At 42.6% G+C, this 18115-nt stretch overlaps 2 protein-coding genes across 4 annotated transcripts in view; both read left to right on the forward strand.

Annotated features, from left to right (window-relative positions):
- The first annotated feature begins 597 nt into the window (after positions 1-597).
- eno1a (enolase 1a, (alpha)) lies at positions 598-8836 on the forward strand. 3 transcript variants are annotated; one of them, XM_061075306.1, is made up of 13 exons: positions 636-683; positions 2389-2573; positions 2670-2764; positions 4542-4637; positions 5081-5139; positions 5524-5593; positions 6235-6368; positions 6458-6680; positions 7063-7260; positions 7630-7831; positions 7951-8059; positions 8171-8229; positions 8324-8836. In XM_061075306.1, the coding sequence occupies exons 2-13, from the start codon at positions 2449-2451 to the stop codon at positions 8385-8387; spliced, it is 1434 nt and encodes a 477-aa protein (XP_060931289.1). In that variant the 5' UTR covers positions 636-683; positions 2389-2448; the 3' UTR covers positions 8388-8836. The 3 variants fall into 3 exon arrangements, with proteins under 3 accessions (XP_060931290.1, XP_060931289.1, XP_060931291.1); XM_061075307.1 differs by lacking the exon at positions 2389-2573 and having other exon boundaries at positions 598-683; XM_061075308.1 differs by lacking the exons at positions 636-683; positions 2389-2573 and adding an exon at positions 712-778.
- A 4083-nt stretch (positions 8837-12919) lies between these two features.
- The window catches only part of rerea (arginine-glutamic acid dipeptide (RE) repeats a), a 123907-nt gene continuing 118711 nt past the window's right edge, over positions 12920-18115 (forward strand). The window contains exon 1 of the mRNA XM_061074248.1: positions 12920-12964. The gene's annotated coding sequence lies outside the window, so the exon portion shown is untranslated. The remainder of the gene's footprint in view (positions 12965-18115) is intronic.

The raw sequence follows: 18115 nt of genomic DNA on the forward strand, positions 1-18115 counted from the left end.
GAAGGGGCATAAAGTAAAATAAAAGGAAACCACCTCAAACTTGCAGTACATATTTTATTTCATTGAGAAGAACAACTTGTACTCTTCCTCCTTCTTTTCCTCCAGCCTTTCCTGTGGCCATCTTTTGGTTTGCAAACCATCGGTTGAACACTTCCTGTGGGTCTGATCTGAAAATGAATAAGCGAACACGTCTCCATCGTCTCATACGTGGGGGAAATTCACGGTGGGAAAAAGTGACCGACAATCGCCATGTGACCGAACACCGCATTGGCTCTGCCTGCTGTTCTGCACGTACTCATTTCTGCGTCATCTCTCCGCATGATGCCTCCCACCCAAATAACTATATCAAATAAATAAAAACTACATTACCCACAATCCGCTTCGAATTAAACATGTTAAACACAGTAACACACACACACAGACTTTATCACAAGTGATGAGACGCCAAAACCCCGCATCCCCTTCATCCTCTTCTCGTGAACGTGCTCGTCTCCTCGTCTCCTTCGTCTACCCCCACCCTCCTGACTCAGCGCCCAGCCAATCGCGTCGCTCCGTCGCAACAGCTGCTTCCGGGTTCCCGTCCACTTATCAGCCGCGCCGGCGCGTCACGACTGTCTTCTCTGCCCGTCCTCCCGACAGACACACGCAGCAGCACCGACCTTGCACACAGTGAAGGCCTGAAGGTAAAACTCCTGCTCCTCCATCACACCTGTGATCCACCGGCCGCTGGCAGCGAGCAGCTCCGGGCGGACCAGCTTCCGGTGTTTGACCTCAGAGGGTTTGTGTTGTCTTTTGGGGGAAAAATGTTCGTGTTGTGTAAATGTGAACATGGTGTTCTTCTTCATGTTCGACTTTCACCTCAGTGTCATCGTGTCAGCTGATCATTAACTCTGCTCGTTTCCTGGGTTTTCATGCGACCCTCGGTCAATGGGCGTGCGAGTGTGTAGATTGTAGCCCTGCGTCTATTTTTGAACGTCAGCTGGGATGTCACTCCATTTAGAGCTGCTGCTGCTGCAGTGGGTGTGTGTGTGTGTGTGTGTGAGTGGGTGAGTGGGGGTGTGGGTGTGAGAAAGGGGGCGTCAAGTTGCAGCCCCAACTTTCTAGCAGACAGTCGTTTCCATCTGTTAAAGAGCCATCATTAGGCCTTACAGGATGATGCAGATTATAAGAAGGATGATGATAAGGATGATGATGATGATTAGAAGGATGATGAAGATGATAAGAAGGATGATGAAGATGATAAGAAGAAGGATGATGGTGGTGGTGGTAGTGGTGGGGTTTCTCAGCCTCCTCTCTTGCTGCTTCAGGCTGATCTACCATTTGCTTGCAGCAGACATGAAGAGGGGGGTGTGTCCGACTGACAGAGGAAAACTACTGCATGAGGAGACATTACACAATGGTCCGTGTTTCTCTTCCACTGATGGTGTGATAGTCACGTCTCTGCCCAACACAGCTGCAGAAGATCCATGCAGTTTCCATGTAGTTTACTAAATCCTTATTAATGTGCAATAATGATTTGATGGTTTACCCTAATGCAGCCAAACCCTACTGTGCATGCAAGACATATCAAGTATCGACCTGGAATTATTTATTTATCAGTGGCTGCCATTTTGTGCCACCGGGTTACCTCCTTGCTTTCTATTTGTAGCAAGAATCTGGCAGGAAACACCTTGAAATGGAATAGAAGTAGACATAATGTGTTTGTGGTGAGTGCATCTGCTGCCAAGAGCCAAGAGCCTGAACTATCTATCAACTAAAACTCTGTGCCAAGGTCACATTGTGTTCAGTCTAAAAGAAAGTACTGTGCTTCAACACCAAATATGAATAGGCTGTTCAACCATTTCCATTAGCCTAAGTGTTTTAGTGATTTTACCTCTCGGCTGCAGCCGGTGGCAAGTTTCCACTTTTCAGGACGGTGGATTTTTCCATTGTTTCCGCTGTAGCTCAGCTGTGGAGGTTGTTCTCAAAGTTCAGTCATGCATGTCCACTGTGGGTTGATGCACACGTTAGTTCGGGTGATTCAGGGCAAGTTAGATAAAACAAATGAAAATCAATAGCGCTGCAGGCGTCAGGGCCCGACAGTCTGGCTTCCAAACCTTCTCTGACCTCCAGCACTGGAATTTTGCAGAGATAACGAAGGCTTTTGGTTATTTGAACACTACTAAGTCCTGTAATTCGTAAGAAACCACTGATACGTGCACAAATAGAGCCACTCGTTTATCTTATCTTTTTCATTCTTGCTATCAAGTCTTCTGACTTCACTGTTTGACTGTGTTTTGCAAGTATTTTGCAATGCTGTTTTGTAATCTGATACAAGTCAACGGTTGGACCTTGCAGAGATTTGTTTCATGCTGCATAAGCCCCGCCTCTCTTTGACTTCCTCCCCAGCTCACGTCATCGGCTACAGGGAGTGGGCACGGCCAAGATATTTGTTGAATCAGAGGATCCATGAGCGGGTTCATAGCTTGGCTCAGTGTCTCCAAACTCCGACTGCAAATTAGATCACATTTTGTCTCAAGTTTGTCATTGAGCATTTCAAAATTCTGCCAACTCACTGCTGTGACTCACATTCAGTAAGTGACAGTGCAAGCTAACCAGCGTCTTTGTCCTTGGCCTGTGGAACAGAACAGAACTGTAATGACCTCTGTTTCCTGTCGTTTCCTCTGCAGATCCAGAACCATGTCTATCCTGAAGATCCACGCTCGTGAGATTTTTGACTCCCGTGGCAACCCCACAGTGGAGGTCGATCTGTACACCAAGAAAGGTACTGTATGGCTAATATATACCCTTTTATATACTGTGGCCGAGGCTGGCACCACTAGCTACCCTGCTACATACGACCTTAGTTACAAATCACACTTAACTGTATGTACAACATCTACAAATCATAACTTGGCATAAAACCAGCAGTTACATTCATTATTTATAACAAATTTTAATGTGAGAACTAGATAAGTAGTAGCTCAGGGTGGTAAAGCCAGTGTGGCTTCACTGTCGACAGCTCCTGACCAGAGTGGATGAGATCAGATGGTGAATGAGTGAAAATAGCTCCTGTAATATCAGACTGCCTCTACAGCATTTTGTTACTGTAATGGTTCCTGCGTGGAAGCACATGTTGCTCATACAGTTTGTGCATCGAGGAAACCTGTGAGTTGAGTTGAAAAAGTTAGAGGTGTCAGGTCAATTAAACCTTAAGTGGGTTTTTCCTTATTTAACTGTAGATTACATAATCTGCAGACAAATAGCGGTGTTCTGTTTAGCACGTATTGAGTTTATTCAATTAGCTAATGGCCGGGCTGTGATTGAAATGTCTGGCGAGCCGTATCTGTTCCGAGAGCTAAAACAAAGGAACAGCTCAACCCAGTGCAGTGTCCGGAGAATGTTAATGAAGAAACCTGAATGAGCATTGACATGGAAGTAAGAGGGACCGGCTCCACTGCCTCGAATGCACTGGCTGTACTCTGCAGGCCTAGTGCTGGATGGGCGTGAGGTGCTCCAGTTTACTGTAAATTGCACCTTTACCCATTGTTTTTTCTTTTCTGACAAGATTCCCTTTAAAGTCCCCCAGGCTTGTTTTGGCATCATCATCAGCAGCGTCTGCCACAGGAACTGTAATGGCTTCTGCTGTGTTATGTAACCAGCTCGCCACACAGGCACAGGGACACTAGAAAGCCTCCTATGCTTGTGCCTGGAATATTGTAATTTCAGCGGCTTTTATTACTGACTCTTTTGGTTGTTTTTATTTTATAAAGCAAATATAAAATGTCAGTTTATAGCCTGATTGATTGCTCCCAGCACCCCCTCCTCCTCTGGCTGCATTTCTTGATGCAGATGATGTGTTAATCCTGAGCTCCAGGTTTAACCAGCAGCTCTGGCCTAAATCCCCTCAGACTCGCACCGTCCCTGCCGCTCCACAGAGCAGACCAAATGGATTTTTGCTCATCCCCTCAATTCCTCCTCACTTGGGTGAATCCAAAATGGAGGCCCTTTCAGTGTTATGGGCCTGGCCGCTTGGCATCCTTCCACAGATGCATCGCACATGCTCAGTTGGCAGCCCGTCCTTCTCCTGTTACATAACAGCCAGTGCAACTTTCACCACACATCCTGCATTTCTCATAAGCTGAACTCAGAGGGCATTTTACTTGTAGATGCTCCTTGAATATGAAGAAGTCCGTCCTGTGCTAAATGCCCCAAAGAACACGTTTTTGTTTGCAGAATTTGATATATGAATATATATAGTTCTCAAAGTACACTGTAAACCCGAACAGTACTACGAACTCATAAGAATTATGGTTAGAACACTCAAAAACAACTATCGAGTAAACCAAACAATAAACTTCTGAGTTCTGTTAACTATTGATGCTGTTTTAATTTCCAATGGATCAAATTTTTATAGGTTGGCTTTAATGGTAATTGTTCATATAATAAAATTAAATGGAAACATCTTTCAAACTGCAGTGGGTACTTTGCCGTCTATCCTGGACACGACCCAGCACTTTACGAAATGACAAATTCCAAAATGCCCTCTCTTTGTGTTCAAGGTCTTTTCAGAGCTGCAGTGCCCAGCGGTGCTTCCACTGGCATCTATGAGGCTCTGGAGCTCCGTGACAATGACAAAACTCGCTACATGGGCAAAGGTAAGGCCTTGTCTTCATTTCCCCCTTTAAACTTTCCAGCTTTATTCTGCTCTCATGTTTAATGTCCTTTCAACACTATTATACATTCTCCCGTCTGTCGTCATCTCTTACTTCCTCATTTCCACTTCGTCCGTCTCTCTTTCCTCTGTTAGGAGTCAAAAGAGCAGTTAAATATATTAATGAATTCTTGGCCCCTGCCTTGTGTAACCAGGTAAATAAAGTGGGGAGTCACATTATGACGCTTTGACATATCAGCAGCATGAAGAATGGAGTTTGCCTTTGGAAACTAACCCTGGCAGGCATTCACAGATGTTCACCGATCTAAATTACATCAACATTACACCTTCCTAAGATGGGATGGTTTCTCTGTGGTCATCTGTGTTGTCTGCGGCTGCATGGTGTTCTTCTGTCTGCATCAGTCACGGTCTGCTTGTCCCTTGCAGGTGTCTCAAAAGCTGTTGATCATATCAATAAAACTATTGCACCTGCACTGGTTAGCAAGGTGAGCCCATTAATTGTTTGATAAATATTACTATTACATTTAAAATCTTAGTAGGAACTCTGCTAAAAACATTAGTAGCTCTGGCAACAGCAGCACGAACCGTCTCCCAATGACTAACTGTACAGTGGAACAAGTGTTAAGAAGTGGCATTAAACTGACACGTTCAGCAGCTGAGTACTTTACACTGACCTTGTTTTGTATTTTAGAAATTAACGGTTGTATTAACAGCAGAGCTTCAGTGGTTCTTTAATAATTCTGAGATGCTGGGATTATCCTAACATTATTGTGTGTTCTTCTGAACTAACGAGTTGTAACTAAAAGTGTTAAGTCTTTTTTTTCATATCTGCATGTACAGTGTAACATTTGATATTGTGTCTAATCCAGAACGTGAGTGTTGTGGAGCAGGAGAAGATCGACCAGCTGATGCTGGACATGGACGGCACAGAAAACAAGTGTAAGATGCTACATTAAGTTGAGCTTAGTGATCTGAAATTCAAACAATTCTGTCTACTGACATATACACTTAAGTATGAAATATATCTTATTTTTCAACATTAATTTATCCATGATAATTGGGTGTATTCATGTCAAGTGAGCAGAACTGTTTTTCTAGTGGATATTTAAATTTGCACCTTAATTCTGATGGATACATTTATCCACGATGTTCTGCATAAAAAAATTGTGTCGACATTATATATAGCTAATTTTCCCACAATGCAGTATTCTGGAAACAATATGTGTGAGAAATCCCAACGTACTATTCAGTGTCTGTTAAGCAGGTAGAACTGAAGTATTGATTTTGGACACTTAATTTTTTAATTTCCATTTTTTCCCATATTCACGGGGGTTGGTAAAGTCGGATATTGAAATAGTTTGCTTTCATTGATGAAATCATGGTCTTCATTAAAAAAATTCCACATGAACACCAATAGCCGTCCATAAATTGTGTTGTCATGCAACAGAAAAGTCAGAACTTTATTATTTCAAGATCATGAGCTCCTGATATACATAATATATAGATGTTAGAAGATAATACTATTTCGGAAACGTAACAACGCACAGTATAGTGAAATATTTGTGTCTGTCCTCCCTCAGCAAAGTTTGGTGCTAATGCCATCCTGGGCGTGTCCCTGGCTGTGTGCAAGGCTGGTGCAGCAGAGAAGGGCGTCCCCCTCTACCGCCACATTGCTGACCTGGCTGGCAACCCTGAAGTCATCCTCCCTGTCCCTGTGAGCATGATAGTTCAGCTACCATAGGCTTTTTAAAGACTCTTCAATACCATCATATTCAGCTAAGTTTCCTGTCTGCTTCCCGTCAGGCTTTCAACGTCATCAACGGCGGCTCCCACGCTGGCAACAAGCTCGCCATGCAGGAGTTCATGATCCTGCCTGTGGGAGCCAGCACTTTCAAGGAGGCCATGCAAATCGGTGCCGAGGTCTACCACAACCTGAAGAATGTCATCAAGAAGAAGTACGGCCAGGACGCCACCAACGTAGGAGATGAGGGAGGCTTCGCCCCCAACATCCTGGAGAACAAGGAAGGTGAGAGGAAACGTCAGAAAGTCGTTAAAACTCTTCATTACAAGCCAATAGAGTAAAGATCCATCTGAACAAATGCTTATTTTAAGCATCATTAAGAGGGCATACATGGATTTGTTGCTGTGTGCCTTGACTTGTCCAGACTGAGGCAGTGCATTTCCAGGGAAGTGTTTTACTTATCATCTCACTCTTGGCCTGACATACGGTTTCTATATTAAGGCCTCAGCTCAGCACCGAGTGCTTTGACTGTGACTCCAGTGTCAGGCTAAGATGCTGATATGGCAAATGCCCCAGTGGAGCAGAGTAGTCTATGGTGAATCATTTGTGAAAAAGTTGTGATTGATTGATCACATTTTTCTAATGTAGCGTGTTGTTCTCCTTTCAGCCCTGGAGCTGCTGAAGGAAGCCATCGCCAAGGCCGGCTACACTGACAAGATTGTCATCGGCATGGACGTGGCTGCCTCAGAATTCTTCAAGGCCGGAAAGTATGACCTGGACTTCAAGTCGCCTGATGACCCCAGCCGCTACATTTCCTCTGACAAACTGGCTGAACTCTACTTGAGCTTTGTCAAAGATTACCCTGGTGAGTTTGAACACATGGTCTCTGATTTACAGCTGGAAAGGTTTCTGTTCCCCAATTTTGCAGGGGTCCATTTAGTAAGGCAGGAAAAAAAGGCAAATCATGAAGGACTCTGACCAAGCTAATAAATATTGTTAGCAGCAGGAAGCTATTTCCAGCAAAGAATCTCTTAAAATCCATGGTGCAGCTGCTTGTAGAGCATATAAAAGCTTGTTTCCGCTGCCCCCAGGTGGCCAGAAATCTCAGTTTTTGCAGATTTAAGGTCCCAATACTAACCATGGACCAAAAATGTCTATTTGAAACAATTCTAATGTGTTTGATTAATGAACTATTGTAACACATCTCTTTCCTTTTTCTTCTCCTACCCAACAGTTGTGTCCATCGAGGACCCCTTCGACCAGGATGACTGGGAGGGGTGGTCCAAATTCACCGCCAGCACCAGTATCCAGGTGGTTGGCGATGATCTCACCGTCACCAACCCCAAGCGCATTGCTAAGGGTGTGGCCGAGAAGGCCTGCAACTGCCTGCTGCTCAAAGTCAACCAGATCGGCTCCGTCACAGAGTCCCTGCAGGCGTGAGTGTCCACAACAGCAGAGCCGTCAAGCTTTGTTTCCAAAATCTCAAGAGAGTAAATAAAGCGTAAGCTAACCTAACAGGTTTTCTTTACGTGTGTGTGGGTTTTAATTTTTTCAGCTGCAAGATGGCCCAGAGTAACGGCTGGGGCGTGATGGTCAGCCATCGCTCAGGAGAGACAGAGGACACCTTCATTGCCGACCTGGTAGTTGGTCTCTGCACTGGACAGGTAAAACCACAACTGGTTCATAATTTGAATCTATTCATCGGCTCGGTCTCAGTAATGTAGAGACTTTTAATCACGTATTTGGTTTTTAATGTCAATTATCGTCTCCTCCAGATCAAGACAGGTGCACCTTGCCGATCTGAGCGCTTGGCCAAGTACAACCAGCTGCTCAGGTAAGTTTGACTTGTGTGTTCATTGCTCAGTACTGCAGCTTTTCACAGGCAGTAGATCCAACGGCGTTAATAAACTTTAATCTCTCTCACTCAGGATTGAGGAGGAGCTTGGAGACAAGGCCCGTTTCGCTGGCCAGAACTTCAGACACCCCATCTGAGCAAAGTCTTCCTCCCTGGGCCTCTCTGTGTTCATCGCTCGTGACTAACGCCCACACATTTACGCCACACTAGGTCGCCTTCCCTGTCTGGAGAGAAGATTGAGAGAACACAGCTGAAACCCAGGGTCCAAGTCTGTGGTCTGTGGCGTGTAGAGGCTCAGTACATCCCCTAGTCCGACAACAGTCAGGCTCATCCGCAAACTAGGCTTTTGCTCCGGATTAGTGTTGGTCCCTATGTTTGTGTCTGTGTTACCGTGTGAGAGATTCTTTTGTTTAGCTTCTCGTGAGTTGTTGTGATTCTTGGTCCTCTACTTGAGCTACTGTAACTATAGTATGGCTCTGCCTAGAGCAGTGGTAAAAGTACTGTATGTGCAATGTGTCGCATCTGACAAGGTCTCGTGCTGCTGTAAGCGTTGGAAGAAATATGTATTAAACAATATAGTTTGAAATGTTTTGTCGTTTTTTTTTATCGTCATGTTGATCATTTTACTATGTGTTTTGCTTTTAATCATCAAATGTGAGTTCCTTACTCAAATAGATGTTTTTTTATCGAATCTACATCTAGATCTCACAGATAAAACCAAGAAAAACATTTGAATTTTCTAATTAAATTCTGCAGTTTGATCACTGTAGCTCATAAATATTACTATCAAGTTTAAAAGCTTTCTTCAGAGTCTTGTAGCAGATTAGGGGGATATGTGCAGTAAATGGTGTCCTCCTCAGTAACTGCTCCTCTCTGTTTGTGTGTGTGATGTAATCCGAGTGTCACAGAGAGGCAGAAACATGAGCTCCGCGCTGTGGGGCGCCATTCCTGTCCCCGGGGTAAAAGAATCCAGAAGTTCTATTGCGAGCTCTTTTTTTGTGCTCGGTGTTGCCAAGATAAATGAGTCTATTCGCGGTGGTTTTGCACCACAGGGGACTGCCAGCTGGGCCTGTGCCACACCACTTCACTTTGTGTGAGCCCTGTCTCAACCTGCCTCCATTGTTTAGCCTTCACCAAGGAGATGTATTACAAATCACTGACACAAAGGCAGTGCTCATTACATATTACAGAGCCTGGGGAGTCCTCTATCAGCTGCTGCAGATTTCATTTAGCCGCAAATGGGTACAGGCTAAATCTCTCTTACACTTAAATGATTTAAAATGGTTTCCACCTAAAGTTAACCCTCTGTCAGAGTAAATCTGTCTGACTTGTAAATTGATAGTGTGGCTCACAATGCATAGGTCTCTCCAAGACTGCAATGCTGATTTTTTTTTTCTTTGTGGGCTGCGCCATCTAGTGGTCAAATCTGTGTAATAAACCTTATAAACTACAATGAGCAGCCGTATGAACACCTAGTGGTTTTACACTACAAACACAGAACTCTCTCGACACCAGGTGAACTAAAGGTGATAAATTAAAACATTTGATTTTAATTTAACAAAATATCTTTTACTATGTCGGAGGTGCAATTATCTTTCAACAATCAAAGAGTTTGATCCCTGTGTGCCTCTCAATAAGTCAAGTAAGTCAAAGAGTGACGGTTTCAGTTGCCTCATGACTTACACTACATGTTAAGCATCACTCAAACATAAACTTTTGATCTATTTTGTCATATTGTTCTTTTCCTGTTTTGCTTTGTACTCAATCAATCAATCTATACATTTTTACTTGTATAGTCTATATTCACAAATCACAATTTGTCTCATAGAAATTGTTTTCCCTATATGTTTATAATGTAAAACATATAGCAAAAATACATGTTTTCAAGGGTTGTGCACCAAGGTTCGAGTGTAGTCTGTATCCACCTGAGTAATGTACAGTGTATTGCACTACGTAAAATTGTAGGGCTGGGCAATGGAACAATAACAATAATAACCACAATATAATTTAATCAATAAAAGTAAACAAAAGTACAATTTACATAATTCTTAGGTTTATGCAATGTGTAAGCACAGTGAGGAGATATTACTCATAATAAATCTACCTCTAGCTGAGTTTATTTCAAACGTGTAGATCCATAGAAGAATGGATTTTTTTTTTATGAATACATTTTAGAATAAAGCACAATAATAAATAATACAAGCATCACACTTTATAAATAGAGACTTTTGTTCCAGAATTTCCAAAAGAAGATCAGTTCCTTGTTGTCTCGTATAAGGCTTTTAAGATCAGCTGGCCGAAACATAAAATTCCTCAGCAGAGCATGAGAGGTGGAGACATTACCATACACAAACATGAGGATGACACTTTTCCATCAAGAAATGATAATGTGACCTTTATTGTAATCAGTACTGATATTGACTCGTGAATTTTTTTATCTTGATATATAAGTGACGGAATCGGAGGCAGAACGGCGATGCTGGGAAGCAATGGTCGGACCAGTGGAGGTTGGCTGCAGGGTTTTATTGCAACATTCACCATCGGGTTTCTCAAAGAGCTGGGAATCCATGGACAAGTCCTGCACCAGACCATAACACAACCATCACATACTGCAGAACACTGCAGCCAATGACAGGAGGAAGACATCAGGGACACACACACAGGTTCAGATCTGATCAGTCTATGGTGGGTCTGCCTCAGTGAAGGTGTCATGTGATTAAAAGGTCAAAACACCCGATGACTCTAGGGTGCACAACTGATGATACATCTGTTGCTAATATCTTCTGGTGGTTGGTAACTAATCATCAAGCTAGTGTGGAAGACCTTACACACCATCTTGTCCTATTTTAAAAATGTTTGGCTATAAGACCAAACATTATTACATTACCCCCATCATACAATAAATAGCAAAGCTATGGTTCTATTATCTGTCACTATTTTTTTCCATTATTCAAATTTATTTTCATATTCATATTCAATGTGTAGTAGTTATTATATATAATTTAGCCTTGAATCGTATTGGTTATCTTATGTTTTGTTTCTGGAGACAGGGAAGAATGATTCAAAGTCAGCGCTCAGCTTGAATCTGTTACGTTAACAGAGTCCTGGACTCAGACCTTGACTCCAACAGCCACAATAACACAATCACAGAGTCCTCTTATTACCACTTTGTGAACATAGTGAGGATTAAAGGACTTATGTCTCGGCAGGATTTAGGAAACCTCGTACATGTATTTATCTTCAGCCGACTCGACTATTGTAATGGTGTGCTCTAAGGTCTCTAAAAAAAACGCTCAGAAAACTGCAATAATTCAAGATATTGCCGCTGGAGTCCTCACTTACGCCAAGAAAATATCTCTGCAGCTCTGAGATGTACACACTGACTCATGTCAGTCAAAGCATTGACATAAAAAAACTGCTATTTTTGTGGAACACAGCCAAAACACTTGATGATGCTCAGTTGCACAACTGAAGTTATGTCCATTAACATCCGCTGGTGGGCACTAGCAGCTGCTGACATCTAATGGGAGTTGGTAACTTAAATTGTGCAGAAGACCTTCAAACAAGCAAGGGACATTCACATTTTGTCCTATATTCAAAAAATGTTTTTCTTAAATTGTATCAATTATTTTTTTATATAATAAGCCCTTTGTATTTACATCTGGAGAAGGTCCTCTCTAAAGAGGCGGCCAGGTTTTTTACAGTAGCCCAGACTGGACAAACTAAACACCTTTTGAGTTTTTATGACAACTGAAGCTACCACAGGTTCTCTTTCCAAACTGGAATGGGAGGGTGAGGTGAGGGGTATTCAGCTGCACCATGCAACTACACCACTAGATGTCACTAAATTCTACACACTGAACCCTTTAAATCAAATTACTCCTTTCTTACATGGCACTTATGTTTTCAGACTTTTGTCTCTTACTTTTTTTTATTCAACATTTAAGTCTTTCTATTTATTTTTTTAATACTTCTTTTATCTATTGACTTATGTTACCTTTCCAATTTGTTGTGATGACTTTTATATTATAAGCAAAGCACTTTGTATTGCTTTGTTGTTGAAATGTGCGATACAAATAAACTTATCTGCTTTGCAGTAGTTCACCCAGACTTATGAGAACCCACAGACATGTCTGTCTAGTTTCCTGGGCTCACTGACAGTCCAGATTTTCTCTGGCAGTGTCACAGGCTTTTAAAGATGAGGGTAGATCAGGTGTTTTCACAGAAATACCCTCTGTGTGTGTGTGTGTGTGTGTGTGTGTGTGTGTCTGTGTCTCCCTATTGGTGGAAGTTCCCATTTTTGACCAGTGGGTGACGATATTTTACCGGTTGAACTTTGAGTACCCCCCAACTGTTCTCGCCCCAAGACGAAGAAGGATGCTGTCATGCTGAGTGCCTCTCACACACACTCACACACGGACACACACACACATACACACACACACATACACACACCAGTCAGAGCATCCCAGCAGCGATTACTCCCTCTTTATTCTCAAGTCCATCATTTATGACAGCATTATATCAAACGTGCTCGGCTCCGGTGTGGCTCCATAAGAGCAGATATACAGGTGGCACTGCAGCTGCTGCGCTACTGTAGTGGCGACACTTGGCTAACTGACGGTGGCTAATTGCTGCTGCTGCTGCTGCTATTGTTTGTTGTTGCAGTCTCCCATCACACACACCACAGATGTTGTAGATCAAGCCCTCCAAGGTAAGTGCTGTGAGCTCTAACCAGTCTTTGCCTTTGACGTTCACCAGCAAAAGAGGGAGAAATGACAAACATATGAAAGGGGGGAGACTTTGTTAGCGCACGGTTCTTAAACGTGGAATGTCTGTTGCTAGCCATTAGGCTAATTTGCCCATTAGCATCAGCTAGCTCGTTAGCTGATAGACTTGCTTGCCCCTTGCTGCTGCCGGTTACCACGACCTGATGCTAGCGGCTAGCGCCAGTGACTAGCATTGATTTGGGAATGCCAGCTAGGAGCAGTGTAATGTCTGGGTACAAACACACCGCTGACACCGGTTAGCGCAGGAGCCGGGCTACACACACACACAACGTGAAGTTCATTGTATGAAATGGCTGTGTGGTTTTTACGTGCTCGTGTCCTTGCAGCACCTCGCACCAGGCGTTTTCCCCAATTTGAATCAGCTAAGTGGAGTGCCTGTGTTCCAGGGAGTAGCCTGAGCCCATTCAGCTATTGTCATTAGCTCAGGGAAGCGTTAGCCTGCTGTCTTTGTGTGCTCCACTTTGTGCTCAATTATTGTTTATTAGCTTGCAGTTTATGACCTTTTATGAGTCAGGTGTGTGCTGGTTTGGAACGATGCTAACACCGGCTAACCCTCTGCTGGTGACTAGTAAATCAAAGATGCGAGGCTCCTAAAACCCTCACAGAAACATTTGTCAACAAATAAAAGCAGCAGAGACACTTTTCATTTCACCTGCCAGACTTAAGTAGTTTAAAGCATCAATGTGGTACTGACTATGTAATGTACAATAGTAGTGGTATTTACTGGGTTTTTGTTTGAGTAATACACTGGAATATGAACTTATTGTGATTTATAAGTTTGGAAATAGTAAACAGAGGCATCACTGACTTTCTATGGTCCTATAAAGCATATAAAACCTGTCCTTTTTCATAAAAGAGACACCATCAGGTTCATATCTCTACCTTCATAAGGCAGAGCGCTTTCAAGGTAGTGATTCGTCTTTATTGAGCGATTATGAATCACCTCTGACTTGTTCACTTTCTTTCTGCCTTACACACACAGCCTAGCCTCGCACAATCGTGTTCGTCATAAGTAATGATTGTACTCTATGCTCAATAAAGACATGAGGGAGGAACATTTGTTCTGCTGCACTTATGCCAAGCGATGTTCAGTCCACTGAAAGACTGTATTTTATTGTGAGCGTATTAGTACAAGGTGATTTTTACTCAAGTGTCTGTTGTAAATCATGGATATGTTAAGTTCAGCGCCACATCATGTTTAATTTATGTAAAAAAATCCAACATGGACAGAGCTTTCTACTTTGTGTCATAATCGCCACCTCTTTAAACCCACTGATAATGATGTCACGGTGCAGCCATAAGTCACTCAACTGCAAATCAAAGTTCATATAGACATTATGCACATGTCACACTCCAGGGTTTAAGTATCAGAAGGTTTCACGTAAACAAAAGGGAAGAAATATTTTTTAAGAACTGCAGTGTTCTTTTTGTCTGTGGGGAAAAAATACCAGAACCTATTCAATCAAACTTTACATTTCCCTGGGTAAATTATCACGATCACTTTTGATTAAAACCTTCTACCTCCATACATCTTGCATTATGGCACATTTAATTATAAAGTGGCTTTCACGTCTGCTTGTAGCTTAGTGGTTAGTGTATTTAGATTTTCCTTAACTGCCACTTAGACTTTGAGACTTGCTAGGTTAGCTTCCAGTCGACTGCCATTACAGGCTATACGTTGATTACTGCTTCAGTGCAGCTCTCATGGAAAAGCACCTTCATGTTTGTTTTTATGGTTTTTGTAGAAGGAGAATTTTCTTTAGGATCAGCCAAGACAATCTTTTCAAAATGGTTTTGATTGTTTCATTCATGATATTCTAAGGTCCTTTGTATGGCTCTGGTTGTATAAATGTGCGGTGTCCTTATAAAATCCACATGAACCAGTCACTTCAGTGGTCAGAGGAAGTGGGGATTTTAAATGTTTGTTTTATGGTTTTTGTAGAAGGAGAATTTTCTTTAGGATCAGCCAAGACAATCTTTTCAAAATGGTTTAAAACAGAAGATTTGTGGAGGTCTTGTTTATGTTTTGATTGTTTCATTCATGATATTCTAAGGTCCTGTGTATGGCTCTGGTTGTATAAATGTGCAGAGTCCTTATCAAATCCACATGAACCAGACACTTCAGTGGTCAGAGGAAGTGGGGATTTTTTTCGGTTTGAATCTCAAGAGCTGCAGATTCAAAAATGACTTTGAATCACGTCTCCATTGACACACTCCCCCTCCATTAAATGTCGATCTAGCTCAGTGGCGGTAGAAGCAGCAGAGTAATGATAAGAGAAGTGTAATAACCCTGCTCTTTTCCTTTAAAGTGTAATGTATGTGTGAGTAATGGCAGCTCTCTGTGAGTTATATGTGGCAAATTGAAGGCTTGACGATGCTCAGGAAAATCCCCTTTCGCAGCTCTCTGACATCTCTTTGTTGGATGATTTGTCAATACACATGCTCAGGAATTCAATGTTTACATGCTGCGCTCGAAAGGCGTCTTGCTGTTTTCCACCTAGATGCTGTCACTACATTTTTCTTTCACCATGAATCGTCATGAAAGATGATTGCCCTTTGCAATGCCAGGGTCTAGTTTAAGAATGACTTCATGATACTAAGGCACTGTGGCATAATGTTGCTACATTGTAGGAGAAGGTGCTTTCCCCTGTCATCTCTGTGGCTAGACCGACGTTAAAAAAGACATTTAAACTTAAGGGAGGTTTTTGTGTTTCAAAGACAAGTGATTAGCCTGAATGTTGGCAGGAGAGAGAGGTAAGATGTGAATATTCTGCTTTCTAGTATCAACACAGGAAGCGATTTACTGTCAAGCACCTTATGACGTCAATGTTATTATCAGATGCCTTGTATTTATACTCTCTTGACTATGCGTAGTCGCTGCAGAGGGGAGGTCATGGACTATAAAAGGAATCAAGTGGATAAACTGAGTTAGCTTTTTCCCTTACAATGCTAGATATCAATTTCATTGGAAGATATCTGGCTGTTACATAGAAAATGAATGCTCTGAACAAAGGAGCAATGTTCGCTCAAAGACCTCTTGATGGGCCATTCAAGTGCTGTATATTCATTAAAAATAACAATCTGTCAGCACTTACTGACAGCACGCACAGTGAGCCAAGCTCTCTTTATTGTTCTCCGAAGATGTTTTTCAGTTCCTGTGCCAAGAGCTGGGTAATTGGCTGTAGCAAAGCCTTGCATGTGTTGTTTTAAGATATTGGACTGACACGCACAGGGCACACTGGCAGAAATGAGGCAAGCCACCCCCCCACCCCTTCTTCCTCTCCCTGGCTTATCCCAGCCAGTCGAGGGAAGCAAGAGGCTGGTGGATGTGTTTTTGTGTTCTTTGACAGCTTCCCTTCACCCCTCATAAGAGGAGATCCAAGTGTGCTGCATTATATCTCATCTTTGTTTGATACGGGCCTAGCGCCGCAGCTCCACAATTGTGCCAAGGAGATAGTATCGGCAAGCGCTATCTGTGTTAACAATTGTGAGCTGACTTGCCACATATTGCTGGTGGTATTTGATGTACTAGATGTGATCAAATCTGTTTCCTCTGCAAGCTCAGTCACGGCGAAGTTTGTCTCACTTTATCCTGCATACGCCGTACGTGTCTTGTTGGGCTGGCTTGGCATGGATTCACATCTTAACTAATCAGACACATTGTGTTTTGGTGTTGTTGCCAGCCTCTCTGCAGGTCCTCAGCAGGTACAGGAAAAACAAACTTCTCTCCATACTTTCCATATTTCCCTTCAGTTTTCTACGTGGGTTTGAAGCGATCAGACTGCAGAGTGTTGCAATTCGCCAAGTTTCTGTGTCCTCTGTGATTTATGTTCATATGTGATCGTACAATGGAGTGTGGAAACTGGAAAAGTGGACTTGGCTTACATGTGTTAGAGTTGTGAAGCAATGGGAAATGTTGGACACATAAACACATTAAATAGCTGTGACGATAGTCGCACAGCTGACTTTTTTCATCACCTGTGTCTGGGAGTCTTTCACATTGTTACATAGGTCATGCGTCATCGGTTATTAGCTCAACACGTTAGCATGCAGACAAAGCCTATTTTCTCGGTATTTGGCAATGATAGGCTGATAATAGCACTTAGTCAATTACGCTGCCATAAAACACGAATTGAAAGTGTTCAAAAATAACAGTCAGCCATTTGCCATCTTGGTTAAAGAGGAAAATGAAATGGTGTAGGATCAGCTGGCTGGCCCCCGAGGAGAGAAAGGGGAAAGAGAGATGAGCAGGAGGAGGAGTGCTTTGCTGCTATGTGTGTGTCAGTGCTGATTAGGTAAGAGATTGCCTCATGTAATGACACGGCATGGCGCTAGTGGTGCAGAAACACAAACAATGCATGCCAGTGTTTTACTGCGCTCGCCCCCTGCAGCTGCCTGCCTGAAGATGTTTATATAGACGTATACGCTCTCCCTAGAATATTTCACCATCTTTAGATGATGCCCCTTTTTTCAACAGCACACAAATTTATGCCATTCAGAAGCCAATATCCCCTTTCTCTCTGCGCTCTTTTTCTGGTGTGGCACAGATGAAAGATGGAGGTGATTAAAGGAAAGGAGCACAATGGAGTCGGTGCAGTTTTCTCTCAGCACTCATTGTTGCTATTGACAGCAGTATTTTTCGGCACAAACATATACTGTATTGTTAAATAGGCTACATAACCTGCCAAACCTAATGCTCTGTTCACTAAACCTTAAGCACAAGGGAACGTGTCATATTATGTTGACTGCTTGTGACAGTTAGGGTTTCCATCGATGTATCGGACCCATTGTACTTAACGATGGTGACTCATTAGCTTGGGTAATAATAAAGCCGCCTCTATAGTGTTGTATCGTTGACAAAATGTTTGGGAATATTTGCTGTGTTTCCTCATGCAGTGGTTGATTTAAATGGTGACTATTATGATTACCAGAGAGCCACCGTGATTAGCAAGTCTAAATTATGCAGTAGTTGATTTAATTGATTGTTATATAGAGAGATGTGTCAATAACAGCTGTCTATAATCCAGACAGACCTGTCTTTGTCATTAATGAGAGTGGCTGTAATGACTCGTTAT

The sequence above is a fragment of the Limanda limanda genome, chromosome 7, assembly GCF_963576545.1.
Source record: "Limanda limanda chromosome 7, fLimLim1.1, whole genome shotgun sequence".
NCBI classification, from domain to species: Eukaryota; Metazoa; Chordata; class Actinopteri; order Pleuronectiformes; family Pleuronectidae; genus Limanda; species Limanda limanda.

Excerpts from the sequence above, each read along its gene's own strand:
- eno1a (XM_061075306.1), top strand. The coding sequence starts at position 2,449 with ATGAGCGGGTTCATAGCTTGGCTCAGTGTCTCCAAACTCCGACTGCAA. Across the intron at positions 5,140-5,523 it reads CACCTGCACTGGTTAGCAAG|AACGTGAGTGTTGTGGAGCA; the intron begins GTGAGCCCATTA and ends TGTCTAATCCAG. Across the intron at positions 7,832-7,950 it reads GTCACAGAGTCCCTGCAGGC|CTGCAAGATGGCCCAGAGTA; the intron begins GTGAGTGTCCAC and ends TAATTTTTTCAG.